Source organism: Camelina sativa, chromosome 12, assembly GCF_000633955.1.
Source record: "Camelina sativa cultivar DH55 chromosome 12, Cs, whole genome shotgun sequence".
Lineage (NCBI taxonomy): Eukaryota > Viridiplantae > Streptophyta > Magnoliopsida > Brassicales > Brassicaceae > Camelina > Camelina sativa.
The window spans coordinates 26171852-26193557 of record NC_025696.1 but is presented as its reverse complement, the minus strand read 5'-3'; the positions used below and the strand labels follow the sequence as shown (position 1 = coordinate 26193557).

The following is a 21706-nucleotide window of genomic DNA, read 5'->3' as shown; positions in this document are numbered from 1 at the left end:
TTGATTTCTGAGACGTTTTTGTTTAGTTTGACATGTCTGGTGTTCGAAGGAAAAAATAGGCAGTAAAATGGTAACTTGAAATCAGAAGGAAAACCAGGTCACAGGATATTTAAATAGAAATTGTCCAACGACCAAGATAATGCCAGTAGAAATTAGCATTCTCTGGTTCGTGAATCAAGCAGTCAGTTATGGATTCATCAAAAGCATCTCAGGTTAAGCACATTATCATCTCAGTTTAAGCACATTTCAGAACTTGTGGCTTCACAAAATACATGTTTATAGCATACAAGTACCTAAACCCAGAGAAATGAATAGTTGGTAAGTTTACAGACTTACTTGAGCACTTTTGTTCAATTTCCTGCATATAATCCTCCAGTAAAGAGCAATCTCTGGCTCCATAAGTTGGATGCTGGGTGCAGAACACGCGCTCTCATCTAACACAGGTAAAGAAAATATAAGCACATGCAGAAATTAATGCATTGCATATATAGTCCAGATTTCAACAGACCTCTAGCTTCACCATCTGCTGACAATATGTACTGCTGGATGCTTTTGTCATCGGTGGGCATTATCAATCCTTCACTTAACAGAACTTCCAACGCCGATTCTGCTACAGATTCATAGGTTTCAACATCAAGGTATTTAAGAAATTTAATAGGATCTCCTTGACAAGAGTTAGACAGCCATTGATCTTTCATTAGCTTCAAACATTCCGTTGAAACATTTACAGCACGATCAGCAAGTCCTCTCTGAAGAATTGTGGTCCTAAGCTTGATGCTAACATAGCAAAATGAAAGAAATACCAATCAGGAGAAAGAGAAGGACAGTAGGGAAGAGGAAACTTTCGTCAGTAAGGCTAAGTGTAGAACATTTGTAACGGAAAACAAAAAACGGCATAAAAATTCTATTTAGAGGGCAATCAAAGAATTTCTAAGAAGAAAAAAAAGAGACGGAAACTCTAGGCTGAATCTGACTGTGCAAAATGATGAAGAAAGAAATAAAGAGACCAAAGCTCTAAAAGCCCAAATTCACCTCAGACTCTGAAGAGGAACTTTATTTGCCAGAACTGAGTAAGCTGCTTTGCGTACTGATTCATTAACATCGAGCGTGCAATCAATAATTGCTTGGGTGGTTGCAATTGAAGGTGGCAGAGATAGAACAATTGTTTTGCGTACTTCCTGAAATCATTAACAAGCTAAAGCAATATGACTTACATTGAAAATGTGATGTAGGATGTAGCTATAATGTCCAGACTTTGATAGCTAACCAAAAACAGTACAACAAGACAGAAACTTTACCGGATTCTGTTCCAGAGGAAGAACCTCAAGAAGCAGATCAAGAATGTCACAGTTCTCAGGATCGTTCACAAAGCGTGAAAGTGACCTGACAGCAAACGTACGGATAACAGGAACTTTATCCCGAACACGCACCATCATACAATCAATTACATCATCCCACAACTCATCCGCTACTTCCACTTCATCTGGCAGCCTCAATATAATCTGCAAAGAACACAATGTACAGAATAATAAGTGGGAAAACTTAAAAAAAGGTCTCAAATTCCCAAGAAGCTAATCTTATATTTTGACCTAAAAGACCTTTACCCAGTAAATTGAATCCTAATACGCTTATTATACCTCTGAGATTATCTGACACGCTCTGAACCTAGCGTTTCTGTTCGCAGCCACGGACCCAGCCACCAGAAACTTCAGAAATTCTTCTAGAAACTCGTCGCAATCGGAATCACCGTCTGGATTATTACAACGAAGACAAGCGAATTCCGCCGCGAATCGAACAACACGCTCCGCCGCCGCGGTTCTCCGTTGAGCGGCGATGAAAAGAGGGGTTAGGGTTTTGAAAAACACCGAGGAGAATCTACGGACTGTAGAAGGAGAAGAAGAAGACGAAGACGATGAGTCCTCTTCGTGGTCGGACTCAGGTGAAGATAGTTTCGACCGGATTGTGGCGAGCTCCTTTAGCTTTCGGTTGTGAGTAGCGTATGATGTGCGAGTCTCGTTTAGGATCTTGGCGATTTTCTGGGTTAGGTTTCGATCTGCGTCGGAAGCCATCGCGATTTCGGATGCTTCGCCCATTTTTTTTTTTCACTGAGGGCTTTGAAATTCAAAATGTTTTGAATCGACGCTCTTGTGAATGTGAGAGGGTTTTTAATTTTAGATCTGTTGTATGTTTCAAATCTTTTTGAGTGAGCGGGACGATATTACTTTTTAAATTTAAAACGATAGATTTACCATTTAAATCATAAACTTTCAAATTTTGGCCATTTAAACCATGAACTTTATTGTATGCCATTTAAAACATCAACTTTTGTTGACTAGCTTTTCTAAAAATGAAGTTTCGTTGACCAAGCCAAAAAAGACATGACGTTAAATCCGATAATTGACCTACTAACAGACGTTACTATACCGTTAATCACTCTGTTACTGACAAAATGACGTTGTTTTAATGGAAGTTTTAATTCGAAAAAATGTTATTTAAACCATGAACTTTTTAATATAGACCATTTAAACCATGAACTTATAAATGTATGTCATTTAAACCATGAACTTTCAAATTTATGTCATTTAAATCATGAACTTGCCTTAGGTGTTAGGTGAAAACTAGACAACCTGAAAATTTTGGTTATCGAAGCAAATCGAAAAGAGAAAGCCTAACCGTTCGGCGCAATTGATTTGGATAATTGGATTTCGGTTTGGTCCGGTAGGTTTATTAGAAACCGCAGAAGTATATAAGCCTAACTGGCTAAACCGTTTCACCCTAGTTTAGTTTATCTCTTCTTTCTTCGACTCTGCCTCATGATGCGATTCTGAAAAAGAGAATGAAGAACATCAATTCATCCTTCTTTTTCAATCTTTGTCATGTATTTTGTGTCTTTTTGTATTTGTCTATAAGAGTAAATAGTAGAACTATATAAGTATAAGGATCTCTTTGTAAATACATTTACCCTAGTCTCCCACTCTATGTATATATAAGTCTGTAGCTACTCTGTTTTAACATATAATACAATACACATTTCTTATATGGTATCAGAGCTTCGATCAACCCTAAATTTTTCCCTTACCTCCGACGCGTGAGTTTCGTCTCACATATCACCGTCGCCCACGACCCGTGAATCAGACACATAATGGATCCTCACCAACTAATGCAGCCCAACAACAACAAATCACGTCCATCGCACGGCCCAACAACATTGCAACTTCGGTTATGCCTTCATCTTCTCCGACTACGAGATTGGGACCCCTCGACTCGACCCTTCACCGCGCCACCACGTCGACCCCTCAGGTATTGCCTTCTATCTCTTCTCCTTCACCCTCATCTTCCTCTCCATCTGATACGGAGCCTACTGCTTCCAACAAAAATGAGATGCGACCCACATCTCAGCCATCCCTTGTTTCCCAAGAGCCCACTGCTCCACGTCAAAATGAGTTGCGTCCCACAACTCAGTCACAACCAAACACTAATCCCCCACCACACCGACCTATCCCTATTCAACCACAGAACCAAATAACAACTGTTGAGCCACCACAAAATAACCACAAAATGCAAACTCGAGCCAAAAACAGAATTACCACACCTAACCTCAAACTCTCGCTCAATGTACTTGCCTCTCCACGATCACCGCTAGAACCCACCAACATTACGCAAGCATTGAAAGATCCCAACTGGAGTCCTGCTTGTTCTCGCGAGTATGATGCTCTCAATATCAACCATACTTGGGACTTAGTTCCTCCACATGCTGACCAAAATGTTGTTGGGTGTAAGTGGGTGTTTACCACCAAGTTCCTTGCCAATGGTATACTCGATCGTTACAAGGCACGTCTCGTCGCCAAAGGTTTTCACCAACAGTATGGTAAGGACTACGCTGAGACCTTCAGCCCGGTATCAAATCAACCACCATACGACTTGTCCTCGACGTTGCTGTAAAGAAATCATGGCCGCTCAAACAACTTGATGTTAATAATGCCTTCCTCCAAGGTGATCTCACTGAAGAAGTCTACATGTCTCAACCCCCTAGTTTTGTTGACAAGGATCGGCCTCATCATGTTTGTCGTCTCCGCAAGCCTATCTATGGATTAAAGCAAGCTCATCGCGCTTGGTACATGGCTTTGAAGCAACATTTACTTGACACTGGCTTCACCAACTCACTCGCTGATGCATCTCTTTTCATTCGAGGTAATGGTTCTAACATCACTTACGTCTTAGTTTATGTGGACGACATAATCGTAACTGGCAACAACTCCTCGGTTATCGCCTCTGTTCTTGCCTCATTCTCACAACGTTTCTCCATCAAAGACCCCACCGACTTACATTACTTCCTCGGCATCGAGGTTTCTCGTACGACAACTGGTCTTCATATGATGCAACGGAGATATATCATGGATCTTCTTCACAAAAATAACATGCACAATGCCAAACCAGTCCAAACGCCTCTACCCGCATCTCTGAAACTCACTATGTCGATGGGAACCCCTCTAGACAATGCCTCGCAATACCGGTCTGTTGTTGGTAGCCTCTAGTACTTATCATTCACTAGACCAGACATTTCCTATGCCGTCAACCGTCTTTCACAATTCATACACCGTCCGACAATTGATCATTGGCAAGCGGTGAAACGAATTCTTCGCTACCTTGCTGGAACCACTACACATGGTATATATCTTCATGCTCACTCTCCTATCCTACTCCATGGTTACTCAGATGCAGATTGGGCAGGTGATACGGATGATTATGTGTCTACAAATGGGTATCTTATTTACAATGGCCGTAACCCCATCTCTTGGTCTTCTAAGAAGCAAAAGGGTGTCGCCCGCTCATCCACTGAGGCTGAATATAGGGTGGTTGCAAACACCGCTGCTGAGGTTCGATGGTTGTGCTCTCTTCTCACTGAAATGCGGATCACTCTACCTACGGCTCCAACCATCTACTGTGACAACATTGGAGCCACCTACCTCTGTGCAAATCCTGTCTTCCATTCTCGTATGAAGCATATTGCCATCGACTACCACTTCGTTCGCGATCAGATTCAGACAAACAAGCTCCGTGTCTCTCATGTCTCCACTCACAATCAACTCGCTGACACTCTCACCAAACCATTGTCGTGCACGCAATTCCAGAATGCCTGTCTCAAGATTGGCGTCACCAAGGTTCCTTCATCTTGAGGGGGCGTATAAGAGTAAATAGTAGAACTATATAAGTATAAGGATCTCTTTGTAAATACATTTACCCTAGTCTCCCACTCTATGTATATATAAGTCTGTAGCTACTCTGTTTTAACATATAATACAATACACATTCCTTATATTGTCTTGAGTCTTTTTCATTTATTAGGACACTACAATAGAGTTTGAAGGATTGATCATCTTGTTTTAGGACACTACACTAGAGTTTGAAGGATTGATCATTTTTTTAATGTATTCTGGTTTAAATGACATAAATTTAAAAGTTCATGGTTTAAATGACATACATTTATAAGTTCATGGTTTAAATGGCCTATATTAAAAAGTTCATGGTTTAAATGATATTTTTTTGAAATAAAACTTCCATTAAAACATGTCATTTTGTTAGTAACTGACTGATTAATGACATAGTAACGTCTGTTAGTAGATCAATTATCGGATTTAACGTCATGTCTTTTTTGGCTTGGTCAACGAAACTTCATGTTTAAAAAAGCTAGTCAACAAAAGTTGATGTTTTAAATGGCCTATAACGAAGTTCATGGTTTAAGTGGCCAAAATTTGAAAGTTCATGGTTTAAATGACATTTTTCCCATTTTGCTAAATGGACTGTTTTTAATTTTTTAACATACTGTAATTAGCATAATGTACCGTTCACAAAATATGACGGTATAAGCAGTTTCAAAATTTTAAAATATATGGTGAATGGTGAAGGGATCAAATACTGATTTTATTGATTTTCTTTTATTTGGATGTTATATTAGTTGTTATTTTAAACTCTTTATTTTGAATCTTATATTGTAAATTTTAAATAAAATAATAATATTCTAAAAATATAAACATATACAAAATTTAATTGATCTGAAGATGCTTTTTTTTTTTTTGATCACATAGATACTATCATATTAAATAAATAATCATACAAAGGAGAGAGATAGAGCCTTTTTGGCCAGTTCATCGGCTTGATGATTCAAGTTCCGGGGGATAAAAGAGAAGGTACAAGACAAAAAGAAACTAGATAGAGATAGGATATCGTGTTGAATCCCATGAAGGTCCTTCGATTGGAGCTTCGAATTGAGAGCCTTGACTAGCAGTTGAGAGTCAGAGGCAAAAGAGAGGTGCGTAAAGCCCTATTCGATTGCAACTTCCATGGCGGTGAGAGTTGCTAACGCTTCGTCCATCAGCAGTGATCGGACATGAAGAGCGAGGTCTGAACCTTGTCCGATAATTTGGTGATTTCGATTGTGGAAAGTCCATTCAAGACTAGCCTTTGCTTCTGTGATCGATCCAGGACGCATCTGTAAAGCAGGTGATTATATTGGAAAATTGAGTCTCTGGTTGTCGCTGAATCAGGGGAACGGGGGTAGGGACGATTGGGGGTTTACGGATCTGGGATTGTTGTCATTCCTTAGCTCGTATGATGGCTAGCAGAATGGTCTATTCCGACGAGATCTGTTTTTTTGCTAAAGAGTAGATTGTTGCGGGATGTCCAGATGAGCCACAAAATCCAAGGGTAGAGAGGTCCATCGCTGATGCCGGAAGGGGGAAGGCAAGTTAGCTTCGACAACGCCATGAGTCCTGACTGGGTCGAGGATATTCTTGTTGGTTCGAAGTTTTCTTTGAAGGGAGCTTGAGACTAGATTTTTGTTGCAAACGGGTAGTGGAAGAATAGGTGCAGCTATGTCTCCGCTGCTTTACAATGTGGGCAAGAGACTGACTCTGTGATCCTCCTGTGGGATAGATTCTTTCCTCCAGGTAATGCCTTCTGAGCTATCTTCCAAAGTAAGAGCTTTGCTTTGGGAGAAGATTTCACTACCCAGATAAGTGATTTCCATTTAAATTGGTTATCTTGGTTTAAATGATTTTGGTTGTTGAAAACAGGAGGTGGTGGAGCGGGTGCTTGTGCTTCATAGTAACCTGATTTGGTTGAGTAGACCCCATTCTGGAAGGTAGCCAAGCCCATCAATCAGCTGCACCCTGTTTGCTGGGTTTTAGTTTCAGGATGTCGAGTTCATATTCTGGTAAAAGTTCTCGAATAAGGGGTTTGTTGCAAGTAAGAGATTCAGGGTTGAGAAGGTCTGCAACCGTCAGTTGATGAGACTCTAACGTGGGAGGACCCATTGGTGTGCTAGGGAAATCAGTTGAGAGCCACAGTGCACACCAGAGTGGAATAGAGTTTCTTGACCCTACCAGTAGACCAACTCGTGGTTTGAGTAGGTCTCTGCCTATGCAAATGCTACGCCATCCATGGGAGGCAGAGTTAGGGATCCGACATTCGAGGAAGTTGGATTGACGACAATATTTGCCAAGGAGGACTTTGGCTAGGAGACATGTGGGATGCATCAGGATTCTCCAGCTGATCTTAGCCAGCAGAGCATCATTGAAAGTTTGTAAGTCGCAGAAACCCAGTCCACTATCTTTAAAAGATTTAGAAATTTTCTGCCAAGAAACCCAACACATCTTTTTTTCTGTCTTTGAGTCCCACCAAAAGCGTGTCAGTGCTGATTGTCTTCGCTTGCACAGGTTATTCGGAAGTTTAAAGCAGGATATGGTGTAAGTGGGCATAGCGAACAGTACCAACTTTAACATGGTTAGTTTCCCAGCCGATGAGAGGAACCTAGACGACCAAGTAAGTGACCGCTGCTTGCTTTTATCAACAATCTCACTGAAGAGGTTTTTCTTCTTGCGACCAAAGAGCTCAGTAAGCCTAGATACTTGCCTTGACCCCCTTCTTTTTGTATACCGAGAATGTTTTTGGCAGTGTCCTTTACCTCCTGCAGAGATTTTGCAGAAAAAGTAATAGACGACTTGGCTTTGTTGATCTGTTGTCCTGATGCTTGTTCGTACTATTTAAGGATTTGGAGGAGTTTGTGGCAGCTACTTTGATCAGACCGACAGAAAAACATAGTATCATCAGCAAAAAGGAGGTGATTAACCCGCGGGCTGCCTTTGGAGACTCTGATACCTATGAGACTACCCTGAAGTTGAGCCTTGGAACACAGTCTAGAGATCACTTCACTGCATATGATGAAAATGTACGGTGAAAGTGGGTCACCCTGCCTAATGCCCTGCCCGGTGTGACAGATCCTGAGGCTGCACCGTTGAGGAGGTAAGAGTAGGAGACCGTACTAACACATTGCATGATCCAGTGGATCCAGCGGGGATGGAAACCCAATCTTTCGAGAGCTGCTTGGATAAAGTCCCATTCTATTCTATCGTAAGCCTTGCTCATGTCTGTTTTGACTGCCATGAAACATCTTTTCTTTGCATCAGAAGTCTTTAGGTAATGTAGAGTCTCATGAGTTATCAGAACATTATCAGAGATAGCTCTTTGGGGAACGAAAGCTGATTGGGTTTCTGATATGCAGGTATGCAGGATTGGTTGAAGTCGCATGGACAGGATCTTTGAGATAATCTTGTAGTAGACAGAACATAACACAATAGGTCTGTAATCTGATACTTTCTATGGGGTTGGGATCCTTGGGATAAGTCTCACATGTGTGTGATTTATTTTTTGTGGTAGATCGCCGGAGATGAAGAAAGATTGAACTTCAGAGATAACCTGTGATCCTATTGTCTCCCAGTTAGATTGAAAGAAGCTTGCTGAGAAGCCATCCCGTCTCGGGGCCTTATCAGCATGAACCGCAAAACACGCATTTTTTATTTCAAATTTGGAAGGCATCTGGATAAGTTTTCCATTCATCTCATGTGTGATACAAGGAGAGAGGCCAGCCTCCACTACTGATCTCCGTTCGGCTGAGTGGGAGGTAAAAATTTGATTAAATTAATCAGGCACTGCTAGTTTGATCTCCTTTTCTTCGAAAACTGGTCTACCCTCTTGTGACTCAATAATAGAGATAGTATTGATAGCACATCTCCCTTTTGTAGCAGCATGAAAAAATCTGGTGTTCTTGTCTCCCAATGCTAGCCAGAGGTTGCGGTCTCCTTTGTTTCCAAAAGGATTCCTCTTTCTTGTAAGCCTTCAGTATATTATTGTTTATAAGATCAATGGCTTCCTGTGGGGTATCATCTACAGTCATCGCATGCTCTAGTTGATCTCGAAGTATCAATATCTCCTGCTGGCTGTTTGAATGTTGGTCTTTGCTCCAGGTGATAATGGCCTCTCGACAGTAACCAATCCTCTGGTCAATAGTAGCAGATAAGTTTAAATTCTAGGCCTCACAAATGAGCTTTGTAACTTCAGGGTTATCCTTCAAGCATCAACCATATCTAAACAAGCCTCTTCTTTTTTTATTTTTTGGGTCGAAGGAAGTGACAAGAGGGCGATGATACGAGCCTTCAAATCTCAGGTACTCACTGCAACCCAAGGGATACACCATAATCCATTCAGTGTTCGCCATAACAAGATTTTCACCCAGGGTACCAACTCCCTATGCAGTTGTAGTACAAAGGGTTATCAATCCAAATGGTTGTTATGTTAGCAGATAGGATGCAATCAGAAGCAAGCAAGTCAAGCCAAGCAATAAAATGGGTTTTGTCTAACAATCCTAAAATAATAAAAGAAAAGAATATAAACAAGGAACCACACGACACTCGATGCAAGCATTCGAGTACAGGATCGGGTGGGGTGATCGAGTAAGCAAAGAAGGTATGAACAGCTCCAAGGGTTACTCGAAGCAGGTGATCGTGTACCTGTTCGGGTAAGGGATCGAGTAAGGTATGAAAATGCAAACAATTAAAATATGAAAGCTTCTAAGGATGGGGTAATAGACTCCTAAGTGTTCCCGACCAATACAGATGTCTTACATGCCTCAAGCAAATATTCCCTAGACAATGAATCTCTAAAACCTTGTTAAAACACTCTCGTGATAGAAACAATCAACCTTGATCACTCCCCTACCCAACTCTCGTTGGAGAAACATGACCAAGCAGGCAATACGAACCGATTCATTATTGTCAATAAACCCCTTACTCATCTAATCTCTTAGGCTAAGTGAGTAAATCCCTAGCATTGGTTGATTCAAGCATTTCATCTACACCTCTCGATGGTAAAACACCCTAGATCTAATCTCACCCTCTCGGTTTGTTGACAGTATTAAGAACACCAATCTAGAAGGGAATTTATAAAACATAAACAATCAAACTAAGACATTCTAACCGATCAAGAACACAAAATCATCTATCTCATCCCTAGAAACTTTACTTCACTACTCGGAACTCATTGCAGAAAACATGAAAGCATAGATAAACGAAAATTGCATTGTATTAAAAGATAGAGTAGAGAATTTAGAGTACAAAGTAGAAATCTAAAGAAAATAACAAAAAGATGTAAAATAAATCCTAACAAAAGTGGAAAAATGTTTGAGTCGCTCTAGATCTCTCAGAAGCTCTCGTTCTCTGGTTTGAGGGTCTGCGGCGTGCTAGGGCGAGAGGAAGAAGAGGGGGGTTTATATATGGAAACCCCTTTGACCTAGCTCCCCAGTCCTGCTCGAGGGTATGCTCGATGGGGTGCACGAAGATGAGGTCGTGTTACTCCTCAGGTAGGTCTTCGGGTTGTTCTTCCTTCTCTTGGATCCTCCTCGATCGGGTTGGGGTTCAGACTGTTCTTCCTGCTCGATAGGTCCTTCGGGTACATGCTCGGATTTGTCCTTGTTTTTCCCCATTTTAGGTTCTAAAGCACCTGCTTTCATCCAAAGTATGCAAATGCAAGAATGCAACACCCTAAATGACCTAAATGCGAATTCCTACAGTTAATGACCTAAAAATGCTAATGTAAGGGTATAAACAATGCAAAATATGGACAAAAAAATGCTAAAAACATGTAAATTAGAGAATTATCAGACCTTCAAACTTAAATCTTGCTAGTCCTCTAGCAAGGAAGTAGGAGGGTGCGGTTTGAAAATGGGGACTCATAACCTTTTTATGCTAAGCAAATGATTCAAGCTATAGTCCTTAAAGATAGTTTAATGGTGCTAAGATCAATCAACATACTTACAAATATTTTTCTATGCTTATTACCATGCACCGATCTAGTTCAACCTCCAACTAAAAGTAAAGACTTGCAATTCCAAAGAACATCTCTTTCACATTCATTAAAGTATTTGGCGAATTCTTGCAAATGGAAGGTGAATCAAGCTCAATTGGTCTCAAGGGTAAGGCTTTTTGGTAAGGTGCTTTTAAGCAAATTCTTTGGATGGTTTTCTCTCAAAAGAAGGAATGCTAGACAGTTGTGAAAACTATCTAAGATTGAGAACAATTTGGGCATACAAAGCTTAACTCTTAATAATCTACCATTGTCTCATTCACTTTCTCTTTTTTTTTTTTATTTAAACCCCCTAGAATTAAACTACCCATAACCTTGATTTTAACTCTCTTTTTTTATATAATCCCTAAGGTTTAAACTTTTAAACATCTAGCTCTTTTTTTTTTCTTCGCTAAGCTCCTAATAATATTCCTATATATATTTTTTTCTTCTTTTTCTAGGACACTATAGCAAGATCTTTTTCTCTTCTTTTTTTACTTAGAGACTTAGAGCTAATTGAACTGAACCTTAGGGAATTTCTTCTTTTTATTCCTCAACCCAACCCCAAATAAACATGCTAACTACCTATCTTTCAAAACCGATTCTATTAGCTAGTCCAAATGATTCTAACTTTGCTAAATCAAGAGCCAGTTCTTTGTCGTTCTCAATACTCTCAAGGTTTCACAACCTATAGCACAATGAAAAGGCCTCACTCAACAATTCATAACAAGGTTTGAAAGAAAGGTTTGGGTTCAAGGGTAGGAAAAACGAATCGGGTTAAACGAAAAGGTAAAAATGGAGTGCTAACCCGAGCTTAGAGTTACCATGAGCAAGCATTCAAATTCCATAAGCAAGACAATTTAAGTTCAAGTTAAGTCCAATAATATAAAGATGTTTCAATTTTCAAGCAAGTGGAGGAAGCATTCAAAAGACACAAGGTTCTAAGCAAAGATTTTTCATTTTTTTCCAAAGATTGATCTAGCAACAATGAACTGTAATTAAGGGCTATCGCTTCAATCCTAAGGTTTGATTTTAAACAAGGTGGTTTTAATCATTGTCCCCTAAGATGCATATGCAACAATCCTATATGAAGCAAAATAGACTCAATCCTAATATGTAAATGCAACTACATGAACACTCTTTTTTTTTTTTTTTTTTAATTTTCAAATGTTTTGGTTTTTTCAATGCACATAGATGCAGACTCAAATGAATAAAACTAGCATGCAAAAATTTGAAATAAGAAAATAAGAAAATAAAACACAATGTTATATACATTCTAGGACCCTCCCCCAAACTTAAATTATACAGTCTCTATGTAAATAAAAGTCTGAAAAAGAATCCAAGAATCACACAAGATGAAATAAACTAAATGCAATGTTATTTACAAAGGTTGGATGAATGTGGTACCTCATGGGTTGGTGAAGAAGGAGGTTGTAGCAGCCTCCATACCCGCCAACGTGTAGCCAGGGTCGTCACCGGCTTCAGCAGGTGCCAGGATTCGCTTATCAGAGAGCTCGGTGATATGCACAGACGACTTGCTCGGACCAGCATCCGAGGGGTTGATCGGGTACGGCATCGCGTAGCTCATCGGGTAGGGCATAGGGTAGTATGACGGGTATGGTGGGAGAGGTCCGGAGTGATCACCCGTAAAGCCACTCGCAGGGTGCATCGAATACGGCATCGGATACGGCATCTGATAGGTCGGTGAGAATGGACACAAATGTGTGCTCGACGGGTGCATCGGATACGGCATCGTGTACCCCATCGGGTTAGGTGTCGGATAGACATCTGAGTGGCTTCTCCACGATCTGTCGGGTCTGGTGACATCCTCATCAAGCTGGGGCTCGTAAGATGATGCTCTGTGAGGCTCTGGAGGTGTTAGTCCTCAAATTCCTCCTAGCGGTCCGCTTCTCCCCATCCATGTTGGTGCATATGCCGAGGTGGGCGCTGAGGCACAGCTTGCCTTGACTTGCAGCTCCTTTATCTGACCTCCCATCACCTTTACTGAACCGGTAAGATCCTTCACCTTCCTAACCAGAAACTTGTTCATCCTCTTCAGCCATCTGATCCTCTTGTGAGCTTCCCACACCCCAACAGGCTGCTTTTGTGAGCAGACATACTCCTCAAAGTCATAATCTTCCGAGTTGTCTCCCTGTTCTTACCCAGTCGGCTATCTCTCTTCAGCTTCGGATTCCTCCTCCGGGTTGTACAGCTCCTCCAGAGGCGGTGTAAAGTCGATGTTGTCCCCCAGCCGGACCTTGGTGCACGCGACATTGGGTAGGATCATTTGGGCGGCTTCGGCAGTTGGATGGACAAACTTGAAGAGCAGCATGTCGTTTGGCTTCTCATAAGCCAAGTACCTTGCCAGCATGAGGTAGTTAATGTCCAGCCATCTCGGATCATGTACTACTCCCTTCAAAGGCACATCGCAAGCCACCAAAATTGGTGTAACCAGTCCTCCTATGGAGATCTCTCTGGCTCCCTCTCTTCTCTCAGTTTTCATTGCCCATGACCCCTGGTTAAGAAATCGCTAGGCGCTAGTCGGGCGGCGAGTACAGGCCTAGCGCCTAGCAGAGAAATCGGGGATTAATCGGGGATTAATCGGGGACTAGTTTTTAATAAAATTTAATATATTTTATATATTTTTAATAATATATGTTTAAACTTTATAAAATAAAAACATTTATACATTCAAAAAACACAAAATAAGTTTCCAATCACATGATATACAAAAATTAGGATGGTCTTGATCTTGAGGACACGAAAAATATGAAAAAGTCACAAAAAGAATGAAGATTACTTCTTCTTCGTTTACTTTCTTCAATGATCAAGTAATTAGCATGTGTTAGACTTTTTGCTTAGTGAAGACTTCTTCTTGGTTATCTGCAACTACAACAGATCAAACAAAATTAATAATAAAAAACAGCAAGATGACAAGAACTATTGGTGTGTCAGGTTAAACAACAAATAATCACACAAAAAAAAAAAACAAACCTTAGTAACCCATTGGTGTGTCACGAAACTCAGGGGTTCCATGAAAAGCATTTGGTTCAAAATCCATGTCAACCATTACTTCATCTTCTTCCTCAGATTCAAAATCATCATCATAAAGCTCTCTTACTTTTGAATATTGGGTATTAGGTACAATACCAACACCAGTACTTTGGTCTTTTTGATGTTGCTCCACAATCCAATCTTCCACAGTTTCTTCATTACCATCATCTACGATCACATCCACAGCTTTCTCCTTGATTTTTTTGTGCTTGTTAAAAAGTCTTGCATTAAACTGGACATAAACTAGGCTGTTTAGACGACTAACCATTAATCTATTCCTTTTTTTAGTGTGGATCTGCAAATTAATAAGAGATATTAGAAGAAGGGCTGTAACATAAATAGCTATACTCAAACAGAGATACAAATATTGAATTAATCAGTAACTCAAACATAAAAACTGAACATAGATTAAAAACTAACCGCTTCAAAGCTACTCCAATTTCTTTCACAACCAGAAGAGCTAGAAGTCAAAGCAAGCACTCTAGTTGCTAGCTTTTGTAACGTAGGTACATGACATCCATAAGTTGCCCACCATTTCCCTAAAGTTAACAGTTTAAGATATCTAAGAAAAACATATAAATGACAAGAGAACAACAAAATTAAATTCAAGTGAGAAGACAAACCTGGATCAAAATTTTCATCATTTTGTTGACATCCTCTTATTGCTAAGTCTTTTCCAAAAGAGCCAATTTTGCTTTTATAGATATCAAGCTCAATATTGACGACTTTAGTTTGCTTCTCAAAGTCACCATGATAAAAAAATTTCAACACAAGCAAGAAATCCTTCGTTGATCTCCTTATCAGATTCTATGCTAGAATCTTTGTAGAAGTAGAATGGATTTAAGAAGTAAGCAGCAAGATGCAAAGGAGAATCCAATCTACCTTTCATTTTCTCATCCATAATCTGAAAAATAGGTTGATAATTCTTTTCCAGATGATTAGAAGCTTCTTTGATCAACTTTTTAGCTTCTAACATCTCTCCATAAATAAATCCCATAGAAGGTTTCTTTTCCCCATCTGCAAGTCTTAGAACCTTCACCATAGGACAAAACACTTTTAAAACCACCATAACACTACTCCAAAATGCATAGCTCAAAACTGTATCAGATGCCTTTTTTCCTTTTACACACTTAGAATGCTTGCAGTCATGCCACTCATCACTGCCAAACATAGACATCAACTGTGATTTTTTCTCATATAAACTTTGTAGTGTTAAGAAGCATGTGGCGAATCGTGTTGCTCCTGGTCTCACAATATCCCTCCTATTTGTATGTGTTCTCATCATGGATAATGTCTTATGATGAGCATATATAAAAACAGTGAGAGATTTAGCTTGACTGATCACTTTTGCAAACCAAGGCAACTTAGAAACTCCCTCAAGCATCAGATCGATGGTGTGAGCAGCACAGCCTGACCAAAATATACTCGGCCTCTTCTCTTTAAGCATCCTTGCAGCCGCTACATTATTTGTAGCATTATCAGTCACTACTTGAACTACCTTTCCAGCCCCAATATCTTCAATGCACTTGTCTATGTAGTTGAAGATGAATTCACCTGTGTGAGAATCTTTAGAAGTGTCCTTTGAAGAAAGAAAACATGTACCTCCTCTTGAATTGACACACAAATTCATTATGCTTCTCTTTTTCATGTCAGTCCATGCATCTGTCATCACGGAACAGCCTTGCTTTCCCCATTCTACTTCTAAGCTCTTCAACTTTTTCTTTGTCCTCTCTTCCTCTTCATTTAACAATGGTTCGCTCAACTGATATTGAGTAGGGGGAATCCAACCAGGTCCAAATTGTCCCAATATTTCACAAAATAATCTGAAACTTTCATTATCAATAGCATTAAAGGGGATACTTGACTCGTACATCCACCTAGCACAATATTGACGGACAACATGTGTCTTCTCCTTAGAAATTGCATCATGGATATTCTGTTGTCGGGTTTGTGCAGCTAAGGAAGCTTCAGGGTTGATGCAACTCGCAAACTTATCAATTGGACCTTGGAAGTGAGAAGCCGCTTGAGTTCCAGATTCTTCTTGCAGTTCACTATCATCCAAATGCGGTTTATTTATATTCACCTCAGATCTAAGCTCTTTATCACGTGCTCTCTTCTTCGTTTTCCTGCTCTTTGCTTCTAGAAGTGCATTCTTACACTTAGCTTGATCCTCCTTTGTAGACAATGGGCAAGCATAAACATTTCCCCTTTGATGAGCAATATGTTCTTTCAACCTATAAACTCCACCAGACATTTCTTTTCCACACAACTTGCATTTCACCTTATCTGGAGTTTTTGGATCATACAACACTCCATATTCCCATCCCACATCATCAGAATTACGTTTTAGTTGTACATCAACCATTCTAACATGTTAAAAAAATCAAAACATTAGTAAATAGAAACATCAAAAACAGGCTGCCCAGAGAAATAGAAACCAATACACAGAGATATCCTAATCGGCTAGACAGAGCAACAGAGAGATATAGACAAAGACATTCTAATCGGCTACAAGATTGTAAGAATTTAGAGATTTTAGAAAATTACCTGTAGATTCACGAACAGAAAGATGAGAGTGGCTTGACAAATAAGTATCAGTTTGAGTACAAACAATTTCTGGACATAATTGAGATTAGACAAGAAATTAGATTAGGGTTTTCAGTGTTGTTCGGCAACTGTCGAGAGAAGAAGAGGATTTTTTTTTGTTTTTGGGGTAAAAAAGACGACATTAAAGTCATTAAACCAAGACCCTGAGCGTAAACCATCAATTTTTAATCAAAAAGTAATGGGCTTTAAGGCCCAGTACGAATTAAATCAACTAAATACCCATTTAAAAAAATTTAATGGACTTTAAGGCCTAATTCGATTAAAATCAATTAAAATACTCATTTAAATTAAAAAAAAATTGTAAACCGATTTTGTTAACCGATTTTGCATTAAACCCATCGGTTAACCACTGCCTAGCGACTAGGCGCCCGATTAATCGGCTAGGCGGCCGATTTTTAAAACAGGGCCCATGACTTGAGGTAAAGGAACTGATCGAGCAGCACAAAGACCATGCTAGTATCCGCAACATCTCCTACTAGCGGTGTACCATCCCTAGCATTGTCTAACACTCCACACAAGGCAATGTCTGGCAGCTGGAGCTCATGGTCATTCACATTTCCAGTCTCCTTTCTAGTGAACAAGGTGCAAGCTAGAGATTTGTGAAAGTACCTCAAAAAGGGGCTCCTTATTTGAGCTGATTTGGAGATTGTAGACTTGTAGGGGAGCTTGTCTCCTACTGTCAGCCATAGGGACTTCATCTCTTCCTTGCTCACCTCCATGCCTTCTCCACTCCCAGCCTTGAAACCATACAGCTTCTCCATCTCCTTGAAGGTAAGCCGGTACTCCTTGTTGCGCACGAAGAAAGTGATGAACCCGATCCCCCTATCGGGTAGTAGGGTCGGGTGATCTTCGAAATAATGTAACCACAGTGTGGAAAGAAAGCGAAACGTCTCCTCCTCATAAGCCTCGAGGTGGGCTCGCATCATCAGGCCCAGGTGGCACATGTCGAACAGGAACTCGACATCTCTAGCGATGCCCCACTGCTTCATCGTTTCTCGGTGAGGGTAGCGGGTACCAACAAAACTCATCTTGCGGAAAACCTTGAATAGATTGGCCGGAGTCTCCACCTCTTTCTGCTTCAGTCTCCGTGAAGCCTGGCATGTGCGTTCTCTCTGCTCCTCCTCTTGCTCACGGTTCTCCTCTTCTGTGTCTCGATCCTCTTCCTCAGCTGCTCTCTCGGCTACCTTCTCAGCCCTTTCAGAGGCTGGTCTCTTCCCTCTTGCAACCGCAGCTCTGCTCCTCAACCGCGACGTTTGGATCTCCTCTGGCTCTCCTCCACCAGCATCAAAATCGACCTCAATAGAGTCGGTAACAGTTCTCTCGAACCTAGACAGGTCCCTACGTCGAGGAGATCGGCAAACAGCACTCGCCACCGGGCTTGGTGAGCAAACTCGGGGGTCTACACGATCGGTTGCTCGAGCACCGGATCGGGTGATGGATCGGGTTGAGCATCGGGTTGGAGAAGCAAAACGTCCAGCCAGCGGTTGGGAATTCGGAACGTCTTCTCTACCTTGGGATTCTCGAGGTTCGACGGCATCACCTCCGGTTCTAGCAGCGGCGGAAGTTGATCTGCTTCCCTTCTTTTGGTATGTCTTCATCTTTGGTGTCATTGGGAAAACCCTTAAAAAGAAAGAAAAGCTAAACTCGAGATTAATAGGGTTAGTTCCCGAAAATCTTAGAACACTCGAGCTTGAGAGAGAAAGGATAAGAAGACAAAGAGTTGTAGGATTTAGAGAGAACTTATGGAGTTGTGAGGGTTAGGCTCCTTAAATAGGGAGGATTGGCTTCTTGGGCTTTTTCCGAGAGTGGGCTAGGTTTTGTAGAATTCAGACTCCACTCGCCACTCGAGTAGGAACACGATCAGGCGCGTCGGGTATGGATTCGGATAGAGCCTCGGGTTCTCCAAAATTTCCTTTTTCACTTTTCCCTTTTTTTGTTTTTTAATAAAAATATTCAAAAATAGAAAATGAGATAAAATAAATAAATAAAACTTAAAACAAAATAAAGGATACCTTTGGGACTTTCTCCCAAGTGAGCTTGTTTTAAGTCACTAAGCTTGACTCTTCATGCTCTTTAAGCATGGGATTGAGGAGGGAAAGGTTTTGGAATCCTTTCCACTCTAGCAGGCTGATTCAATGGATTTTCCAAGTCTTGTCCAGGTTCCACAGCAAATGCAGTGTTGACTTCTTCAAGATGCTTGACTTTTCTCTGCTTTGTCTTAGTGGAAAAGACTTGACCATCAATGGTTGACCTTTTAATTATTTTCTTGACATCAAACTCCGTCTTGAAATGCTCTCCATGCTCAATTCTGATCTTGCCTTGTTTCACCTCAATCACTGCACCTACTGTTGCCAAGAATGGTCTCCCAAGGATCAGTGGATCGTCTGGTTCCTTATCCATATCAAGGATCATAAAATCAGTAGGGACTTCCACTCTTCCAATCCTGAGAGGCAGATTTTCCAGGATCCCAATCGGATGTCTAATTGTTCTATAAGCTAGAACCAAATACAGACTACTCGGTTTAAAACTGCTGAAACCCATCTTGTTGGCAACTGACAGTGGCATGATGCTGACTGAAGCTCCCAGATCGCACAAGCAATTTTTGAAAATCCAAAGTCCTATCGAGCATGGCAAAGTAAAAGAGCCAGAATCCTCCAATTTCTCCTCGATTTGCAGCTCAGGATCTAAGCACACTCCACTCCTGAGAATCTCATACCCAATCTCCTTGACAGCTTCCTTAACCTCAATATCCAGCCGAGCTGCCTCCTTGGTGATTTCCTCTTGAAGTTTGTGTGGTGGCAAGAGCTTAGGAGGTGGAGCTTTACGCTTGGCCATACGCTCTGCAAGCGCCTCCAGTTGGATGTCAAGAGCAGCATTGAATTTTTCCTCTAGTACCTCTTCTGCTGCTACAGGCAGTTGAGGTTGATCTCTCATCTAAACATCTACTCGATGTATCATCCGATCACCATGATCGGGTGAGTCATCGGGTTCTGCCTCGGGTGGTTCTTCGGTTTGTGATTCTCGAACCAGTGCTCTATCATCAACTCGATCAGTATCCTCGGGTGAAGGCTCGGGTTCATACTCGGATTTATACCATAATGATCCATATCCTCCCCATCTTGAACATCACTGTCCTCAGTGAGGTAGTCCTCATAATCATCATCAAGGAAAATAGCCTGGGCAGTGGCATAATCCTTTGGATTCTGAACAGCTTTACCTGGAAGCTGGTTGATCTCTAGAGGTGGTTGGTTATTGTTGTGGCCCTCTAGGTACCTCAGCATAGTGTTGAGCGAATCATACTTGGCAGTCAAGTCATTGTATCTAGAATCGATCTTGTTGCTCATTTCTACAAACCGTTTTGCAGTGTCAATAGCAGGTGATGCGTGGGCCTTTTTGTGGGCCTTTTTGTGGGCCTTTTTGTTGTTGGAATCCAGGTGGTTCAATGGGTTGGTGGTAATTGCCAGAGTACTGCTGCTTAGAAGCATAGCCTTGATTGTACTGGACAAAAGGCTTTTGCTGGACCTGGTTCCCTTGAACTGATGGGTAGATTTGGTCTTGAGGATTGGCAACATTCGGGTTACGGTAAGACAGATTTGGATTGGGCTTGTAGTTGTTGTACCCTTTGTTGTAACCTCCTTAGTTGTTGATGTAGTTCACATGCTCTATCTGAACATTCTCCCCATCTTGTTGTAAAAACTGATTTTCCTCTGAGATTGCATGAACATGCTGCTGCTGGTTGAGGAGCTTGTCGAGCTTGTCATTGAGGGCTTTCATGTCCCTCTTGTACTTGGCATCTTCCTCTCCAGTAGATCGCACAGTATGATCGTATTCCTCATTGTAATGCCCATCAGATTGAGCCAAGTTCTCCACTAGGTCTCAACCTTCATCAACATCCTTGCTGAGGAAGTTACCATTGCTTGCGGTGTCCAGAAACATTCGTATCTTAGGGACCACTCCTCTGTATAGTGTACTTAGCAATGAAGCATTACTAAAGCCATGATGAGAACATCTAGTAGTGTATCCCTTGAAATGTTCCCAAGCTTCACTGAACGTCTCATTGTTCTTCTGAACAAAGCTGGAAATGTCATTTTGCAGTCTTGCGGTTCTGGAGTTGAAGAAGAATTTGGCTAGAAACGTCTTCTTGCACGCTTCCAAGTGGTGATGGACTCCTTGGGGAGTGATTTCTCCCAGATGTGTGCTTTGTCTCCCAAAGAGAATGGGAAAATCCGGAGTTTGAATCCATCCTCACTAACTCCATTTATCTTGGTGAGGCTACAGAGCCTATCAAGTTCATCCAGATGATCCAATGGGTCCTCCATTGGCAATCCATGAAACTTGTTGCTTTGTATCATCTACATGTGACTACTCTTGATCTCAAAATTGTTGTTCTGGACAGCAGGTGGCACAATGCCATTCCTTTGAGTATGAGTGGATGGAGCATCCCCTGCTCCTATGTTGGTCCTTGCTTGAGGAGCTGGTGGACCGTTCTGATTGTTCATTGTCTCCTCAATTGTTGCTGGTAGTGGTTGTTGAACTTGTTGTTGACGAAGTAACCTTGGTCTGTCGATGTTGTCGATGAAAGGACTCAAGTTGTGGTTACCCTTGGATCGTGTTTGCATGCACAAGTAGGTGACCGAGTGAGTACACGAAGGTCAACCCGATCCAGGTGATCGAGTGACGGGTCGGGTGGGTGCTCGGGTTGTACCTGAGGTTCAAAACAAACAAACACGAAAGCAAACAAGTCAGATGCCGAACCAATGTAGATAAAAGAACTTGATCTAGCAAGTGCTGAAATCCTAAACGTAGCAAATTAAATTCAACCAAATGGCAACGGCGCCAAATTGATAATAAGATTTTCACCCAGGGTATC

At 41.2% G+C, this 21706-nt stretch overlaps 1 protein-coding gene and 1 pseudogene across 2 annotated transcripts in view; both read right to left on the bottom strand.

The window, feature by feature from the left end:
- LOC104732650 (condensin complex subunit 3-like) overlaps positions 1 to 2174 on the bottom strand; it is a 9534-nt gene extending 7360 nt beyond the window's left edge. Inside the window, exons 1-4 of one of the 2 annotated variants that reach the window (XM_019233367.1) lie at positions 1638 to 2174; positions 1299 to 1502; positions 1033 to 1178; positions 578 to 777 (exon numbers count right to left, since the gene is read on the bottom strand). In XM_019233367.1, the coding sequence (XP_019088912.1) occupies positions 578 to 777; positions 1033 to 1178; positions 1299 to 1502; positions 1638 to 2093 (1006 nt within the window). In that variant the 5' untranslated portion in view covers positions 2094 to 2174. The remainder of the gene's footprint in view (positions 1 to 577; positions 778 to 1032; positions 1179 to 1298; positions 1503 to 1637) is intronic. The other variant, XM_019233366.1, reaches the window with a different exon arrangement.
- Positions 14171 to 16594, bottom strand: LOC104733871 (annotated as a pseudogene).